The sequence below is a fragment of the Dermacentor albipictus genome, chromosome 1 (assembly GCF_038994185.2).
Source record: "Dermacentor albipictus isolate Rhodes 1998 colony chromosome 1, USDA_Dalb.pri_finalv2, whole genome shotgun sequence".
Taxonomy (NCBI): domain Eukaryota; kingdom Metazoa; phylum Arthropoda; class Arachnida; order Ixodida; family Ixodidae; genus Dermacentor; species Dermacentor albipictus.
Genome location: NC_091821.1, coordinates 334,287,320 through 334,306,502, shown reverse-complemented (window position 1 = coordinate 334,306,502; position 19,183 = coordinate 334,287,320). Strand labels below are relative to the sequence as shown.

The following is a 19,183-nucleotide window of genomic DNA, read 5'->3' as shown; positions in this document are numbered from 1 at the left end:
CCATGAGAAATGGACCGGCAACGACTGGGACTTAAGGTCAGGGTTGAGTCAACCAAAAAATTCAATTAGCCGGAGTCGAATTAACAGAAGTCTACTGTACTTCACTGAGCCAGGCTGTAATAGCTGAAGTAGAAATATTTAACAACAAACCATCAAGCAGCATATGACACCTTCAATAGCGCGTGCCCAGTTTACACAGCGCCTTACTTATTATGAAGGCCTCCATACCATGAAACGAAATAAACAAAATTAGACATTACTTACTTGACGAGGGCTTGGCTTTGCAAGAGGCGTAGCTGCATCTACCCTAACTCCAGGTACCACTTTTTTGTTGGCGGCCCTGGTAGCCTTTGCCGCAGATTTGAGCTGCACGACAGCATTTTCCTTCTCGGGGTCCTCCGATGATGTGGATGATCTTTCATCTTGCACAGTTACAATTTTCTTTGCTGAACTGCGCTTCTTGGCACCCTTTGACACCGAACGAGTCTGCCGCTTCGGTAGGGCTCTATTAGACATGGGTGCAAAAATGAGCATAGTTGGGCACCTTTTTTAAAGGATGACTGATAAATAAAAAAGAAGATACCTTAAATCGTTTTCGAAACTTCAATTCTCAGCGAGAGCTGACTAAAAAACAACATACGAGTGCAGTGCGACATATGCACACAGGTTTTTTGCTCTGGATCTAGTACATGCAATTTTTAAAATTGTTGCTATTGTTAAGGAAGGTGGCAAGGTAGGCATCTTAAAGATAGGCTATCTTAAAAAATTCTAATTTAAGTGAGAATTTTGTACAATGGAAGCAGCAGACACATCGCTCAGAATTGGCATATAATACAACACACCGCTTAATCACAAATGTACTAGAGGGATAATATCAATAAGAATTAAAGTGAAAGTAAAGGTTTCCTTCGATCATGGCTTTGCAAGAAGCCAACCGGTTTCCATTTTGATCCCCACTTTTTGTTACCGAAACCCGTTTGAGATGGCAAGTAAACACGTTCTTTAGCATAACCTGTCTTCTTTATTGGAGAGCTTGCGGCCAATTAAACCCACTGCAGAATTTCATGGTTGGAATGCGTGGTTGTATTTCTGGATAATTACTATATGCACAGTGAGCTACAAATGTAGCAGCTTCAGTTTCTATGAAAGAAACACAAAACGCATAATACATTTAATTAACACAATGTATTGTACATATCCCTGATAAAACCAGTAAGCTTGCATGAAAACAAAGGAGAGAGAGAGAGAGAAAGGTAGGGCACCAAGCTTTCATATGAATAAAAATGATGCATGTGCACCCTCTTTCACACACAAATGAATGATTTTTCAGATAAAAACAAAGAATACTCCACCCATTATGGAAAAAGTACAAACTGAAAATAATAGACAAAAGCTACATGGATACAGGACTTCAGAATGGCAGGAGCAACTAGAAAGAATAGGATGCCAAGGTGCAGCAGCATCACCACTAATCAGGCAAATTTCAGACACTAGTCATACGCCACACAGCTTTTCAATTCACCAAACTAGGAAAAGGCATGTTCTCCTTCCTGAGGGGGTGCTTGAACTTTAGGTTAGTAAAATCTATTTGTACAGTATGCATTTTTAAGAAAAGTCTCACACAAATGTCTGTTGTGTGAAACAGCTCAGAAATTTATAAGCGTAAGCACACATATAATTTTTCCATGAGAATTATAAGTGTCAGCTGTGGATGTTTGGTTGATCTTATCTAAAATCACTCCCACAAAGAAATTTCACGAATGTGGAAGGTGGTTGGCAACTCACGCAGTAGTAAATGACTTCTTTGCACTGATGCGAGCCTTTTGCTTTCGTCCAGGCGTTTTTGGCACGGCAAACCCACACTCTCTGGGAGTTGAGAAAAGAAGCAGCAACTTGGACTTCTTGCACAAGTTAAATACTAAGTTTGAGAGCCTTGAGCATTCGCACAAACTGCCAACAAGAGCAAGCAGCAAAATAGACATGTTTGATCACATTATAGGGACGTTTAGCACTGTGGTGAAACGGAAACACTTGGAGAAGGAAACAGAAAATTAGCTATGTATAAAGATGAGTGTCTCAATCGCACCCAGCATAGTTTGACACAAAGTTAGGTCTAGTACTATCACTTGTTTGATGGATACACCACAAATATTATTTACTCATTTATAAATACTGCAATCCCTAACGAGGATTTTAGCAGGGTGGTTACAAAAGTTACGAGATCTAAGAAACTGGCTCACACACATAAAATTGGCAAGGCACACCATTATTTGCAGATTGCGTAGGTTTAAATGAAAACATAGCTTCCTTTTGAAATGCCACTAGCTTTACCATGACCACCGTATGTATGCCAATTTCCCTCATTCGAAGCAACTGAGGTGAAAATTCCCTAAATGTTCCAGAACAAACAAATACTCTCAAAATGCTAGGTTTTCCCTGATGGTAGTCACCTCTGAGTCTAACAGCTAACCATTGAAGAATGTACACAGATATTTCATGAACCAGCATGACATGTTTACTGCTAAAGAAAAACGAGAACAGGGGAAGGAACAAAAATGATACAGGCAGTAGCTCCTAACTATTCTACTTAGCACAGACATGCACTCATATATGCACAAAGATTTCACATGCACAAATGCACTGATGAGGTGACATGTCCCAATACCCTAACAGGGAACCCACTTGTCAAAGAAACTTATCTCCGTATCATACAACTTAAAATGTCACTGACACAGTGTGAACCAGTCTCCATTATGTCATATGCATCCATTAGTTTGCCTGCAGTCTGACACCTACGTAAAACTTAATCTGGAAATGTGGCTCACAAGAGCAGTCGTTGCAGTGTACAGGCAAGTATGCCAAGCCGTCTTTAACTTTAAACTGTGCTCCCTGGCTTGATCATACAAGCAATGGCTCCTCTGTCCTATGTAGGACTTGCTACACCTGCTACACCAAGCACAAGTTTTTCCAAAACATAATTTATGAACCAGAGAATAGAAACTGAAGCAGCTACTTACACAGAGTTTGCAGCGACCTTAATGTTTTCCAACACATCTGCAACATGAGCTCGTGCACGCTCATTTACATTGCGCAGTTCCTGGTGGCAATCTTTTATGCTTTCCTGCAGGTTTGCAAGTGCAGTCGCCAAGCAGAAAGAAGTCCTGCAATGTACAGTATCCATTCTCAAATTAGTGGCAGGCACAGCCTTTCCTTCAAATCTACATCTGGCAACTATTTACAGAAGACCAATACTGAGAACTTGTTCAAAAGGTTTGAAAGTAGGAGCACATTTGTGAAACAGTCCAGTGTTTTAAGACAACAGAGCTACAGCTTCCATGTCCAAACAAAACACCCAGCAAACAGAAAGCTGCATGGAGCGTGTTAAACTGGCGGTTAGTTAAACTGGCGGTTAGTGGAAAATAAAAGGTTAAATAGACTAGACATAATAACCATGTTTCATGTTCTGGCTGCATTTCAACATACCATATTTATAGTGTTCATATAACATCTTTATGTCCGTAATATGCACTACAGTGTTAATTATTGCATGTCTTAGGGCCGAAATTACCGGGTATAAGAGAAAATTAACGTACAACATACAAAGTTTTTGTAAAAATGAACTTATGCCATAAAATGACTGGTTATTTGGGCTACTTTCTGCGCTTAGAGCATTTTCATAATGACCAAAAATGCTGAAAAAAAGGAAACGGGCAACAGCATGATTTAGAGGGCACTAGAGCAAAGAAAACGGTTACGTCATTCGTGGTTCTTGCATTGATAAATCAGCAACCTGTTTAAATTGCAGGCATAAGAGCAGCGCCAGAAAACACAAAAGGGAACGCTGCCAGACACGGACAATCGCTGCTTTCCTGTCTGTCCATGTTCCCTTCTTTTGTGCTTTTTTGGCGCTGCTGTTATGCCTGCAATAAGTGACCAACTCGCCCAAGAACTCATTTTACTGAACCAATTTAAAAATTAGTTTAAAGGTCTTAAAGATAAGTGAAACCTAACTACGTCCCACTGTAAATCATAACTTCAACTTTTCACTGTATATGTTACGTGTTTGATAACTATAAGGCACTTATAACTTTAGTTTATTCGTAGCTCCATAGTGTGCATTGACATTTTAATTGTCAGTTTTATCTTTTTGCAAGCGTCTAATGGCGGCCCCGCCTCAGATACAGTACCTGTACGCAGCCGTTTAATATGACATTCATTTCTCACGAATAATGATTCAAAGAAAGTACGAGAAAGGGACCCATCTTAGAGAAAACATCAGATGTTACCAAGAAAAACAAACAAAAAAACAAACAGCAGTATTAAGGTAAAAATGTATAAAAAGCAAATTAACGATGGTTTGAGCCATTTAGGCAAAAATGGTGAAACGTATTAGAGCTCGTTTTCTTATGAATGATAAGATGGACAGCTACGCCGAATTTTGCAAGAATAACCGAAAACCTGAACCCTAGCAGTTAGGTACGGATCCACCCCAACGTAAAACTGTGAACTGGAGACCCCACCCGAGCGTGCCATCACCTGATTTTTCTGCACTACAACACCCGTGAGTTGAGCGTCGCGAAAAACTCACCCGGCCATTTCGGGTCGGTTCCCCTTCGAATGTCGAGGAATTGTCAACAGTTAATCGCAGCGGACTGTAACGAACTGTTTTCAAATACAATTGGCGGCAAGCAGGAAAGCATGGCGGCAGTTGATGTTTACACGATGCCGCTGATTGCACTGACCACCGTTTATAAAGCTTTTAAACGGTGGCGCTGACCATGCAAATCGTACTGACTTTCAGCTTACAATGTTCGTTTGTTTTTTATATTCACAGTAATTTACCTGAAATAGTTGTTTAAAACAAATTTGAGAAATAAGATTGTCCCGGAAAACGTGGCGACGTCTCGAGTTATGAACTTGCGGTGCTATTTAAACGCGAAGCGACCTCTAACAGACCCTTTTCCCCCCTTTTGCTGCCGTGGGCCGAGGTGTACTGTCTTGTAGCAGCGGGTGCAATCCCACTTAATCTAAATAACCATGCTGATTTTTAAGGATAAGATCTCCGGTAAGTGTGGTTTGATGATACCTCAATAACTCGCAAAAGTTAGTTCACTGATTTGGTGTCATTGTAACAACGTTTATGCAGGCGATGAGATGTTCACCGATTCCAGCAAGTACAAGTTGGTGGACGACTGCATCTTCGAAATTGAATGTCACGTAAGTTATTATTTCATTTCAATCAGGAAAACTAAATTGGAACCGCACAATTTCGTCCGCTGCGGGCCTTGTCAAAATGGAGCGTGTTAAGACCGACACTTGTGTTACGTCATTCAGAATGCGTTGTTCGTTTGAAACGATGACACGAACCATACCAATTGTATTTCCTAACCACCGACTCAGAGAGAGAGAGGGGTGGGGGGGATGCCGTCATACTATTTCATTCTGCACCGTTCGCACTGGTGTACTGTGCACCTGTCGGCAGGGTACTGGCTAATGCTCAATGTGCTTGCGCATTTGCTGTTGTGCGTACATGATGCGTAAATGCGAAAAAGCCGGCGTGCGTGAAATAGGCGCGAGTTCTACATGTGCCAACTGTCTAGAGGCACTCCTAGGTACAAGCGTGAAAATATGCCCCCGACGCCTTGTCAGTGCGTTGACTTCGTACATATCAGTACGAGGCGTGCCCATTGTGACGTCATTCAGAGGTCAGTCACCGTCAGTATCTCTGCATGCGTGACCTTAGCTGTGACGCATTGGGTGCCGTCAATGGTGGGCGGAAGGATGTGTGCCCGAACTTGCATAAGTGTGTCAGTCTCGCCTATGTTTTTCCTACGTGCAAGACATCTTTTGCTGCATTACCTAACCGATTACTATTCTGAGGAACCATTGCTTACGGGATCAAACCAACAAATACTTCCATATATATATATAAGCATGTGGTGCCGCTGTAACATACTCAACTGGTACTAGTTATGCTTAAAGGCGAAGTATACGTTTTTGAAAAGGCTCCCAGAAGTTCTCTGCCAAATGTTCTCCACAAGTGCTCTGTAGTAAAGAGATGTGTAAACATCACCTGCAAGCTAGTTCCCCTGCTGCAGTGCACTTTTCGTTTACTGACACGCTCTATTTTCTTCCTCCTTGCATGTGAACAGCTTGATGTAGTGGTGCCCCTTTTTTCCTTGTGTACATGTGTGTCTCCCTTGGTGTGCAGCATGTGACCCGCAAGCAGGGTGAAATCCAGCTGGATGGTGCAAACCCTTCTGCCGAGGAGCTTGACGAGGGCACAGATGAAAATGTAGAAAGCGGCCTGGACTTGGTGTTGAACATGCGGCTCACAGAAACCTGCTTCACCAAGGCTGACTACAAGAACTACCTCAAGACCTACACCAAGGCGCTTCAGGAGAAGTGGAAGGAGGAGGGCAAGTCGCCTGAGGAGATTGAGGATGCCAAGAGCAAGTTAACCACTGCTGTCAAAAAGGTGTTGCCCAAGTTGGATGACTACCAGTTCTTCATTGGTGAGCCCTTCCCCAACAATGTTTTCAGTGCCTCTAGACATCTAGCCGCTGGCAATTCATGTTAAAAAAATAAGTGTGAAGCTGGGCTTTGCCCTTAGGTTATGTGGCTATTCTATTTGCCTCTTCAAAGTCGAAGATCAAAGCTGGAGCAAGGGTGGCCCGTGTGTTGGGGCTGTTAAGGTTATAGCATGACTTGGGTGTCTGCATACGAGGTCCAGACAGTCAATCTTGTACACCCCCAGTTGGCAGTCATTGACAAGATCCCAACCCACGGACCAGTTTGGATTTATCTTGGGTGCCCTGGTGCACCGCCTTTTGTGTCCACCAAAGCATACTAAATTGCACATTTTTACTTAGTACTTGTGTAAGTTCTCGCATTACAAATCTGCAATCACATAGTGAATGTCTTCTAATTGCTAGCAAAATTTCTTTCCAGGAATTGTGCCGGCTGCTAGTAGAACAGCCATACCCAAACTAAAATAGCCATTTACCATAATTTTTCACATAAAGGATCGTGGTAGAATTTGGTTGTGGGCAGCCGCAGTTAGTGTTCATGAGGGCATTTTATCAGTCTGTAATACAGACAAGGTTTGAGAGCAGCCAATGGGTGCTGCGTACCTGAAACTCCCGATATTTCCGCATAGTTTACAAGTAATGACTTGTTCTGCAATTTTATTAATGTTGCATCGGTTAAAAAATGTCTTCACGAAGACCTTTTGCTCGTCAGTCTATCCATGCTGTTAAAATATTTTTGATACGCTCACTAAAGAATGACCGCATCGGGCAATATGGTTTCAGCTCGTCTTTACATAAAACTAGTTCTGCATCACTCAGGGAACTTTGCAAAGGCACTCAGGGAAAACCTGGAAAACTTGGGGAATTCAGAAATGTCAACTTGGTAGACACCCTGCAGATCACACTAAATGTATCATTGTATCTCGTACATAGCAGGTGCTTGGCTTAAGATCATTAAAGTGGTCTTAAGGGGGTTGACAGTCTTGCGATCATTGTATACCAAAGGGGCTTGTAGCTTTACTTGAAATTTACCGTAATTGAAGGCCTTGAAAACTCTGACCTGAATTTTGTTTTGTACTTACCATTGCAGATCATGTTTAACTCTGTCCATAAATACGGTACAGTTCAATCCAACCCTGTAATGCACCTTTGTGGTGGCTTATAGTGGTTTGGTCACTGAGCCTGTTGTCTGCAATACCTTCCTTGTTTGCATACAGTGAAAACCATGTGCTCATTGTTAAAAATATCCAGCAAAATATTGCTTTAGTCCTTGAAAATGTTTTGCCAAGGCCTTAAGCATTTAACGCCCTTGCTTTTTTTCCATTGAAGCTGCTACAAATCTTGCACTGCAATCTTGCTACTGTAAACCTCTCTACTTTTTGGCATCTCGTACTCCCAGAAGTGCACTCTGCTTGTGTCTTTTGGATTCAAGACGATGCTACACTAAACATGGCACATCATTTGGCACAGTTTGGTAGCTGCAAGCTTCTACTTAGCTGACATGATAGTGCTACATGCTTGTTTCTCTCCCTTGTCTGCGTCGGCACATGAAAAGCAAATTATGGAGCAATTTCTTAATGCGAAAGCATTATATGGCTCATGGAAATAAAATTCAGCGTTGCCATGACCCCGAAGGTCCAGAAGGTTGAGTGAGCCAATCGAGGCAGTTGATGATGTCAATTAAGGCAGAATCGGGACACTCGAACTAGCAACTTTGCATTGTGCGTAACTTGTGACGAACACCGCTGGTCACATGATGTCGCAATGCTGCTGTTGGCGTGGCCGCTTGAGTAGGGTCCCTAGAATATTGGATATCTGCCGTCTGCCTGTCGCACCGTATGGAGCGGCCGGGATGCGTCTTGAATGAAAGCGCAGAGGGCTCTGCAAGCAGTCCTGCTATGCTCTTCACTGTAGGTGCGTTGGTGCGGATGGCTTTACATACCTCTTCTGCACCTCCGGTTTTCCATGGTCTCTCAATAAAGAAAAGACAGCAAAGAAAGAAAAGCTAGAACATTTGAAAATGAGAAGATGAAAATAACATCGGGGGATGCATGCTTAGTGGCCTTGTAATTTTTTTTTCTGTACCGTATTTACTCGCATAATGATCGCACCCCTGCATTTTGTCGTCAAAATTGGATTTTTAAAATTTCCCGTGTAATGATCGCACCCCGAACTTGCCGCAGTGATATTTATTTCAATACTCTCAGGGCCAGAGGCATTACAGAGAGGAGGGGAATACAAAATCGGCCGCAGTTTTTTTAAATTTGTTGACGTCGGTGATGGCAGCCACGAAGGCAGTCAGATATGTCATGTGCCAATCTATCTAATAATGATCACGCTTACCATCTGTCGAATGCTACGTGAACGACTCCAAGACAAGCCAAGCGGTCTGCACGCACCAAACATTCTTAAGTAGATGTTTCATATCATTACTCTCATCACTTTTCGCACTTCCATGACAAAGAGGTACCACCAAACTTGCCATTATTATGGGTAGGCTTTATAATGGTTGTGGTCAACAACAACAACAAACAAAAAGGCTCCTTTCGATTCTTTTCATCTGCGCTTGTGGGCACACAACAAATCGCGAGCGGCAATGATAGTAGCCATGTTTACACTGATACGTTAAGTGTACCCTATTCATACGCCGGCGCTTCTAACACAGCTAAGATATTCGCCCACCCTTAGCGGAACGTGCCATATTTGGATAGTAGTGAAGACAGATGCTGCAGTTTCCGCAGCACGCCGGCCATGCGTTATGTTACTGGCAGCTAAGCGCGCCCATCTGTTTCTGTCCCCTCAAAGTGGACACGGCTGCGTTATTGCCACAAGCTTGCCGATATTAATGATAATATTCATCACTGATATGGAAGAAACTGTTTCAATGCACGTAATGTACTCGCGAGAAAAAAAAAATCGCGTTTGGCTTGCTCCGCCGGCCGCCATTTTTGTTTTGGTGTTCCGCACCCTGCAGCAAATGCGGGCCGAAAAATTTTTTCTTCTTGCAGGAAAGTTAACGCGCGTAATGATCGCATGCCTGAATTTGCGTCAATTTTTCTGACAAAAAAAGTGCGATCATTATGCGAGTAAATACAATTCTTCTCCTTATTCATGAACCTCTTGCCATTTCATTGGATGTGTGCTATAATTTGTTTAGTGTTTTCTAAAGGTTCTTCATTCTTGCCTTTATAATTAGGCCTTCGCGCCATCCCTTATTAAATACATTTTGTCATCATCATAATTTGTTTTGACTGTGTGCTTGATTACATACACGGGATTATCTCAGTGGAATGTGCTTCCACAATTTTGTATATTGTCAAAACATATTCAGGTGCTCTTCTTCACCATGCATGTTATCAACTTTACATGTCGCATCATTTCCTTGCATCACATCAGCGGCACATGCTTCGCAAATATTTTTTTCTTCGTTTTGTTTACTTTTGCCGTTTGCAATCTGGTCTATTATTAATATTTCTCACTGTCCTTGCTCACCCTTAACTGGAATTTATGCTTTCATTTTGTTTTGCATATGTTTTGAACGAGCTTGGGTTTTTATTTCGATTTTTACCCTCTACTATGCCACATCGCACACCTGTACTTCATGTTGGTTAATAATGTGGAAGCATTATATGGCTCGTGAGGTGAAGATCAGACGTTGGCATGACCCCGATAGTCCAAAAAGTCAAATGATCCAATTGAGGCAGTTCACATTGTCAAATAATTCACATTTAATAACGGCAATGTCAATGCAGTTGGCTAAGGCAGAGGGAATTAAAGCAGGTTTAATAAGCAGAGCTCATTAGGACACTTGAACCCACACCATTTGTAGGAGTTGAACCCACAACCTTTGGTGTTAGGTGAAATAATTAAAATACATTAAATTAAGGTGGAGTTCATTAAGGCATTTGAACGCGCGACCTTAGATCTCTTAATTAGATCTAATTAAGACTCTCAAACCTACGGCCTTTGTTGGGAGTCCAAGCCATTACCTTTGGTGTTAATTAAGGCACCTTTAAATTAATACAACTGAAAGTGCATAGGCATTGCGTGGTCGTTGGAGTGTTTTTTTTGCATTGAGATAACGAAGGGCCCCTTCAAGTTTGTTTCACTTCTAGCCACTGCAGCCTTGGCTGCCAAAGGGCAGCAGTATTGCATGAATTCACTGCTCATGCTATTGCAGGATGCACAATCGCTTTGTGTTCTGTGTCATATCCTCTCCACAGGCATGCTTCATGCGGCTCAGTAAAAAGTCTTCGCGAATGAATACGACTTTACGCAGCTAAAACCTTTCATCAAACCTGTAACAAATACTACTCTGAATGCGGGCGCTTTGTCAACACGCAGCCGGGCGGCCGAACGCAGCACCGTAGCATGAGGACTGCTAGCAGCGCCACCGTCATTCGAAAACAGTCCTCGCTCATGTCGGCGGACGGCAGACTCGCCAATATTTTAGGGACCCTAGCTGGGGTCATGTGGTCGCAATGTTCTTGCATTCATCCACGTAGGGATAACTAAGTGCCCCTTGAATTTCATTACTGCAGGTGAGTCCTGCAATGCTGAGGGCATTGTTGGTCTCCTGGAGTACCGTGAACAGGATGGTGGAGGAGAGAAGGCAGTGATGATGTTCTTCAAGCATGGTCTGGATGAAGAAAAAATGGTAGGTTATGGTTGCCATGTCATGACATTTTTACCAGTTTAGTGGCAGCCTTGAACCACGATGAACTTGAGGAGAATGCATTCAATATGATCTGTGGCTAAGCAATGTGTTCAGTTTATAGGTTGCTGAAAGCAGAGGTGCTTCTTTTACAGCTACACCTAGAACACCTTGACAGGGGAAGGCAACATGCTAAGGCTGTGAAAGTACTCGCTAGGCAGGCATGCTAAATTTAAATGTCTTGTCTTGGCTCTTAAGGGTGTGACAGATTAGTCGATTTTCTGTTTTGCTGGAAGCTGATGGAAAAATGTGTGGGCGAAATTTTGCCATGCATTACTGCCAGAATGCTATGGATTTCTTCAGGTAGAATGGCGTGCATTATGTCAACATTTTTCCATGTATGGATATCACATGTGCACTTCTTTGAAGGTGTTTTTACTTGGTAAACTCTGAAATTTTGTGTGCTGTAGAAGGCTGTGTACTAATCGTCTCTGCATGTGCAATTGCAGTAAATGTATCGAGAGCTGTGACAGAAGACCTGGCCTTCAGCGGGGGACGGCCAAGGAGTGCCAGCAGAGGTGTTTACAACTCCATCCTCTGCAGCCCTTGGCCCTGAACATTACCTTATATAAAGAACAGTGCAAGTGTACCCGAGCTCATTGACAAAAGGAACCTCTTGTGCCTGTTGTCATTTTATGTAAAGCTGTCCACCTAACACAGGAGAGTGAGCAGTGGCCTCCACCCTCCTGTACCTTGGGCACTATTTATTATATGCTTTTGGAACAGTTGTGCTGTTCATTAAAGGAGTTGTAAATTCTTGTGTGACGTTTCTTGTAACACTGGGATTATATGCCCAGTGCTGGCAACATTGTTCAGTAGCTGTTTGAGCTTGCATTTCAGCTTGCCATGTTCTTGAACAAGTTGCCAGCCTTTTTATGCCAGAGAGAGCTGGCATAAACTGCAAAAGGAAAATGGTTTACATCACTGCAGCTTAAGCTCGTCATGACACTAGTCTTTTAGTTCATATAAAACTTCAGGTCAAGTGCTGGTCATCCTTCAGTGTCAAAATTGGGGTGGATTTGGTGAATGTTGTTTGTTGAACAAATGGCCCCGCACCACTCTTTGTTGAAGTTCGTGCATGCCAGGATGCGTTGAATACCAAGTGCAACCAACAAAACACATATCAAGTCAATGACAACTGTTAGTCATAAATTACCCATGTTAGTTAGTCTCTTTCATAACTGGGGGGGAAAAGATGCAATTTAAATTTGACCAAGCAGTGAGAAGTTACAGCAACAATCTGTTGTGGATGGTGCCATGCGAAAGCAAGAAATTTACTGTGATTAATTTTAGTCTGGAAGCAACAGCAAAGTCCATCCCCGTTGTCTGGTAGCCATTGACACTTCATTGCAGTGGCTGTGCTCAATACGGGTGTCCTGCAGATAAGCTGGCAGCTGGTGTGTGCCCTCCTGGTGGATTGGCTAACAATGAGCACATGTCACTTTATTGCACACTACCAAAGTTGTCTGGGCACCCACACAGTGACCCATGTTACTAGTCCGCACAGCAGCAAGTTATGTATTTAAACACACCCAGTGACCAATGTCTTCTTGGCAAGACAGTAGCCAGCACATAACTAGCGGCCCAATTTGACTCTCCCAGTTTTTATTTCGCGAGATCAACCAATGTCGCTCCGTAGTGGACGAAGTAGCTATACATAGTATGCACGTGGTGTCACAACCGTTGATGTCATCTGCTTCTGCTACTTTCCACCATCTTTGTGTACCATATCAACAGGCGCACGCATAGGTCTATACACTCTTAGGCAAAGTTACACCCTTTGGCTTGCCCCTTCTGCCACACAACAATAATCATTATCTGCCTTGATGAGTTTCTTTAACGCTGCGAGCCTGGTACTTTCCAGTAACGAATGGCACGCACGTTATTAGCATAGAGCAGTTTACACCCTTTGGAGTGCCTGGTTGGGAAGGGGAAGCATGTTGTGAAATTCTAGAATCTTTTAAAGGGCCCCTGAAATGGTTCGGACAAATTTTGTAGATGCGTAGGGTACAGCTTAAGTAGAACATTCGCACCACAATTTAAGTGAAGTGTGACGTATTAATGGAGCTACAAGCGATTACAAGTTACCCTTCATCCTTGCCATGCTTTTCCTCCTCAACTCGTTCGCCAAGAGATCCGGGCTAAGCTCTGCCTTCACTGGTTCTGCGTCACAATGCGACGTCACATCGTCCACTTCCGGTTGTTTTGGAGCCTGCCCACGCGAAACCTCTCCGCTAGCCGCTTGGCTGTCGACCCCAAGCGAGAGCTATAGAAGCAGGCTGTGTTGCAAGCATTGTCGCAGCGCCGCACGTGTCTGGTATTCCGGTAACCACACACTAGCTGAACGTTTCGAGGGGACGGTGGAGGCATAAACTCAATCTGATGAAGGAACTTTAGTGTAGATGTACGTGAGCTGCCTGATCGGTCTCTGCGGTCCAGCCACCCGTTGGCACCGAGCTTAACCAGCCAAGAAAGAGCTAATATTGCTCTAACCAAGTGTAACAAATTTTAAATGAAATAACGTTTTAACGATTGCACTCCTGCGAAAAATTTACACCAGCAGCAAAGAATACTTTTCATTACTGCTACTTTGGTTGAGCTCTATGCCACCAGGTGGCTGCACTGTGCAGACCATTCACATTTGCGCTTCTGTTCATCCCATGAAATGACACGCAAGGGGACATGGCCAGGCCCTGTCCCTCTTTGCGCTTGCGTTTACCCTAATACTGAACTCGCGAAACGCTATTGAGTTAGTAATCTTCCGGTGTTAAAGTGACGGCCGCAATCGCGCAAATCCTGGCGCCAATCGGATAGCGGCAGTCTGATGTGCTGCACCCAGTCCGCTCGTCCACTGGCTTGCAGAGGGACATGATGTCACAGCTTGACATATTGCCAGTCGCTACGTTAGCAGTCCACAACGCAACAAAGTCGAAGCATAGCGCTCGCGAAAAGACAGACCGACACTGACGGCGGAGCTCTCGTCAGAGACGGAGCTTGTTGCAACACAAGCAGACGACACTTGCTGTGTGCTGGAAGTGCTTAAGTGTACTGAAAAATTGTTCTTGTGCATCCCCTTTATGTTACTTTCTTTTTATTAAGAGAAATTAACATTTCAACTATTATGAACATCATTTCTTTACCATAAAGTTGGAAAAATGATCGATCACACACCCTGGTCAACCAATCGGATAGCTCGCCCCACTGACGTCATATGGATGATTTGCGTCATATGGGTAGGGGCAGCTTAAAATTCCACCGAGCAGTATGCTGCGATCTGCAGCGATGTGCATTTTTAAAACATTGTAATAAATTACACGCTTTACGCGGAGCACTTATATGTGTCAATTAATGATCAGAACGACCTATTCTAACAACTCCGTACATTTGTAAAAAATCGTTTCAGGGTCCCTTTAAAGGGACCCTGAAACGATTTTGTCGACGAGGCATGTTAGAAGCTGGGAAATACTGCCAAATGAATCAGCGGTGTGCTTTGACGTTTCTCTGGATCTTGCTTAATTTCAACTTGATGGATAATTACATCGATTTTGTCGGTCCTGCCAGGGTTGATTTAACATAAGTCGACAGTTTTGACTTTGTGCTGTGCTAGCTAGACCAACCCTTTCTAACTGAAGAGGGTTGTCACTGCACTTCACAGAGTTTACGTGGCACCTACACTTAAGTGCCAGTGCACTGAGAACTGGTGCACCTCTGGTCCTTACTTGGTGCCAACTCGATAACTACAATGCTGCACTTCCTGGACTAGTGAAAGCCTATCCACCGTGGGGTGGCTGTGTGCTATGTTGACGAGCATCGGGTTGCAAGTTCACTTCCAGACTATGGTGGCTGCATTCCAGTGGGGCTGAAACGCAAAAACGGCCCCGTGGTCTGTTTTGGTAGAACCCGAGATGATCAAGATTAACCTGAAGCCCCCACTGTGGCATCCCTAGTTTGCCCACTGTGCAAATTTTTTAAAATTGCAGCTAAATTGACATTTTCTAGGTACAGAACACACACACAAGTAAGGGCTTTTTTGGACCAATGGCACCTGCTTTTTTGTGAAGACTGATGAATGGCAAGATAGAAGTTGGGCAGCCAGCAGAAGGTGAGCGCAATGGGGGTAGGAAATGTGAACTGTACACCCTGGTTAGGGCCCTGGACTTGGGCTATTTCAGAAAGACTGCATGCAGTGCAATTACACACATGCGATTTTGTGACATTTCGGCTACATCAGATTTCCAGAACTATGAAGAGAAAACTTTAAGTTCAGGTTTGAACATGCCAAATAAATGCCACTCAAGCAGGGCACATGTTCAGGGCGATCAAACTGGCTGTGTAGAAGGAACAAGCAACACAGCCAAATGAAGGAACACTTTTTGTCTATGTCCATGTCGCTTGCAGGTGCACATTTGACTAACATTTTCCAGGGTGTCTGTAGAGTTTCAACTGGACCGTTTAGTGGTTGCAGATGAAACTCGACAGACACACTGGAAAACGTCTTTAAAACAAGCCCAGTGCAGAGCATCGAAATGTTGCACAACATTAGCAATATATTTTCTCTCTTCCTTCCATCAGCCATGCCACAATTCTATGCAGGGTTGATGAATTTAATGTTTAGTCTGCTCTATCAGTTGTCTATTCCTTTTCTCACATCTTGGATAGCACTGGTTTTAAAATCATGAGAAAATTCCTATCATAAAGTACCTTGTGCGTACGTGCTATGAATTATTCCTAATTTCTCAAAATACTTGGTGCAGAACCTTGGGCCAAGTAATGATTATTCTAGAGCTGCTTCCTGCAAGTAGTGACAAGCAAGTCTACTATACAGGGTGACTTGAACGAGGACTGCAAATAGAAAAGGCTCATGAAACTGAATACTATGTGTACATAAAATTACTACTTTTAGAAACAAAAGTGCATGAACAGGCTCATGCCGTAAAAAACTGCAGAAAGAGAGCAGATTTGGAGACAAAAGGAAGCCAAACCTGCTTCTATAGTAAGCAGTACTGGACATTCTGGACAGCATATCTCTAACAAGCTTGAGAATGGTGAACATGCTTTATTGACAGCAGGAAAATGTACAAGATACTACTGGTTGTCCGGTTTGTAAAACCCTGCAGTGGACAGCAGCAGCCACATACTATAATTGTATAACTGAAAAAAAAAAAAACCAACAATGCAGGCATATTTACAGTTGGGCAGCATGACTTTTTTAACATGATTCCTCCTAGTAAGCATGATGAGATGATTGTGCTTAAATATACGTTTATTTACTTGGCAGTCATTCCTTGCCAGGTACCAACAGTATATGAAAAAAAAAATGAGTAAGAATGATGATCAGCTGCAATTCAGTTTTTTTGCTTTGAATTTTAGTTCGGAAAGAGCAACAATAAAATAAACATGGACATGATGGAAGTGCAGACTGCGTCAAGTTGTACTTTGGGAGCCATAATAGCCTTATCTTTGGGAGTCCTTACTTCCTTTTGCATGATCACTGGAGACAAACTGCTGGGGTACAAAAACATCTGTTCTCAAAAGTGAAACCTAGAACACCAAAAGGCTTCCAACGCTGTCTTGCAAAAAAAGAAAGAGAGAAGAGGAAAAAGACCAAAGGGAATCACTGCAATACAACAAGGCACAAGGAAAAGACTATGAGATGATAGAAAATGATGGAAACCCTAACCATCTGTTCAATTTGTATGCTGTAAACCCATAGAGCAAGCGTAGCTTATTAACATGGCCTCACTAGAAGCACACCATGAAATGATATGGAGAGACCAGTTCAATGAGAACACAACACCATTTCTGCAAGTACCCCCACACAACAGTTTTTGTCTGTGCTGTCACAGTGGACCCTATTCTCCTGGTTCTGAGGCAAACTGCACTGACACCTGGCCTGTCATTGTGTCTGTGACCATTGGCAGCGTGAGAATGCCATGGTCTTCACCAACATTGGCTGCTGAAGCTGCATCAAGGGACACTGTCACACAGCCCTGCTGTGCTCCGGCCCCTTCTTGTCCTTCAGCAACCCCTCCAAGTGACAGTCCTCTCGGCAAGGCAAACACCGTGTTCCCACCTTCCGAGCTGATGGGAATAAGGAGCACCCTCTCCCCACCATCCGAGGTGGGAACCTTGAGCACAGCAGCATTGGCAAACCCTTCCTCACCCTCCATGTTCAAGCCTTCTTGACCGCCTGGTACCATCATGACAATGGGCATCTGGTCACCCTCACCACTAGCAGGTGCTTCTGCATAGGCCATGCCTTCAGCTGTGATGGCTTGTTCTTGGCCCTCTGTGCCTTCAGCCATGGCCTCCGAAGTCGTTTCACCCTGTCCCACGTCGTAGGCCTCCCGAGCCGAACACAGATCTCCAGAGCCCACCGACAGCAAAGGTGCCTCTGTATTAAGAGCCCCAACAACCTTCGTCTCGCTGCCCAGCTGTGCTGAAGTTGTCGTCATGTCGCCAGATACCATGTATGACGATGTGTCCATTGTCATGATGCGCGCTAGAGATGATACTGCACCATCTCCACCAGCGGCCAGCATAGCCATCTCCTCTGAGGTGACGGCTACTCCTTCTTGCGACCCTTCTGGGTGGTGAACGATGGCAAAGTGGATCACTTCACCATTCTCAGACTCCACGGCCAGGTGCTCCAGGCCTTCTTGATCGGCAGCCATCAGTAGCTGCGCTGTTTGTTCGTTCATCTCAGCCTCCATGCCACTGTCCTGGTGTTCGGGAGCTTGATGATGCATGGCATCTTCCATCTGGTGTTGCTCTAGCTCTGCTTCCTGTTGTGCCTGCGCCTCTGCTTCTACTCCAGGGTGCATCATCTCTTCTGCATCTGCCTGCTCTTGTTGTTCAGGCTCCTGATCCAGTGATGTGTCCTGTGCAGGCTCTCCAAGCTGCTGTATGACAAGCTCATCACCCCCTTCCTGTTCAGTTGTTTCCATTCCCTCCTGCTGCAATGAGGTCATCTGGTGCTGCTGGTCCGCAAGTTCAAGGTCGGCAGATTCCATGGTCACAGATTCCATGTCTTGGAAATCGGCCAAATCTCTTGGGTCCTGGCTAATGGTTGCAATGCCATCGGCTGTGTTTATAGAGACAGTCACCTGGCCTGGGCCTGTGGCTTCTGCTACGGCCCTAGCCAACTGCGTGGCCAAATCCTCTTGTGGATTTATTGCCACAGTAGTGGTGATACCATCTTCTGTCGTGGCCACCAGCTGGCTTCCACCAAGGTCTGCTGATGACAAAGTGCCATCCCCTGTGACCATGTTGATCACAGAGTCATCAGCAGTCACAAAGGCCTGCTCTTGGCTATGCCTGCACAATGAAAAAGAAACCATATAAATTATGCGTGACTCTTATTTGCCCTTGGTGATCAGCGAGAGATTTGATCGAATAAAGTGGTACAACTGACTATAGTAAATTGCCTTTGGAAGCCCATACGGTGGAGAAAGGTTAATAAAAAGAAAATTGTCATCCACTCGACTGTGGCACGAAGCTGAAAAGGAAACCACACTTCGCAGGCTTCCGCAGAACTGATTTGCTGTATTCAGTGCCCCTATGCTATGAGTTGTCAATTAATTTGCTCTCATATTATATATATAAACCAATATAAGTTTCCTTTGTAGCTTCATGCTACAGTCAGGTGGATGACAACTTTCCCTTTCACAAAGTGGTACAACTATGCTGTGGACAATGTGTTCAAGCATTGGCTATACGCTTTGGTTTACCTAATGCTAGTAGAGCTTGTTTCAACACTAACGTAAACATGATTTAAAAGGATGCAAATGTTACTTTAAGCAGCAGAGACTCCTGGAAGAATACATTCAACAGTACTTTATGCTGTAACATGTAAGATTTTGCAGCTGTAATTTTATGTGCGAACCGATATAATGCCCATATAAGCAAAAATTTGTCATGCACAGAAGTTCTAGTTCTG

The 19,183-nt window shown here is 43.8% G+C and overlaps 3 protein-coding genes across 3 annotated transcripts in view; 1 reads left to right on the top strand and 2 right to left on the bottom strand.

Moving 5' to 3' along the window:
* The window catches only part of LOC135915058 (inner centromere protein B-like), a 57,464-nt gene extending 52,719 nt beyond the window's left edge, over window positions 1-4,745 (bottom strand). The window contains exons 1-4 of the mRNA XM_065448041.1: window positions 4,589-4,745; window positions 3,018-3,161; window positions 1,786-1,866; window positions 265-505 (exon numbers count right to left, since the gene is read on the bottom strand). Of these exons, the coding sequence (XP_065304113.1) occupies window positions 265-505; window positions 1,786-1,866; window positions 3,018-3,161; window positions 4,589-4,596 (474 nt within the window). The 5' untranslated portion in view covers window positions 4,597-4,745. The remainder of the gene's footprint in view (window positions 1-264; window positions 506-1,785; window positions 1,867-3,017; window positions 3,162-4,588) is intronic.
* Window positions 4,746-4,908: 163 nt separating this feature from the next.
* On the top strand, window positions 4,909-12,002 carry Tctp (translationally controlled tumor protein). Its single transcript, XM_065448045.2, has 5 exons — window positions 4,909-5,065; window positions 5,147-5,217; window positions 6,212-6,515; window positions 11,072-11,187; window positions 11,694-12,002. Exons 1-5 carry the CDS (start codon window positions 5,038-5,040, stop codon window positions 11,694-11,696), a joined length of 522 nt encoding a protein of 173 aa, XP_065304117.1. The 5' UTR covers window positions 4,909-5,037; the 3' UTR covers window positions 11,697-12,002.
* A 4,278-nt stretch (window positions 12,003-16,280) lies between these two features.
* The window catches only part of LOC135915060 (uncharacterized), a 61,297-nt gene continuing 58,394 nt past the window's right edge, over window positions 16,281-19,183 (bottom strand). The window contains exon 23 of the mRNA XM_065448046.1: window positions 16,281-18,561. Coding sequence (XP_065304118.1) covers window positions 17,097-18,561 — 1,465 coding nt within the window. The 3' untranslated portion in view covers window positions 16,281-17,096. The remainder of the gene's footprint in view (window positions 18,562-19,183) is intronic.

What these genes read in the sequence shown, in the direction of transcription:
- Tctp (XM_065448045.2), top strand. Translation starts at nt 5,038, where the DNA reads ATGCTGATTTTTAAGGATAAGATCTCCG. An exon ending in TTTTAAGGATAAGATCTCCG is followed by an intron (nt 5,066 to 5,146) that starts GTAAGTGTGGTT and finishes ACGTTTATGCAG; the next exon opens with GCGATGAGATGTTCACCGAT. An exon ending in TCTTCGAAATTGAATGTCAC is followed by an intron (nt 5,218 to 6,211) that starts GTAAGTTATTAT and finishes CTTGGTGTGCAG; the next exon opens with CATGTGACCCGCAAGCAGGG.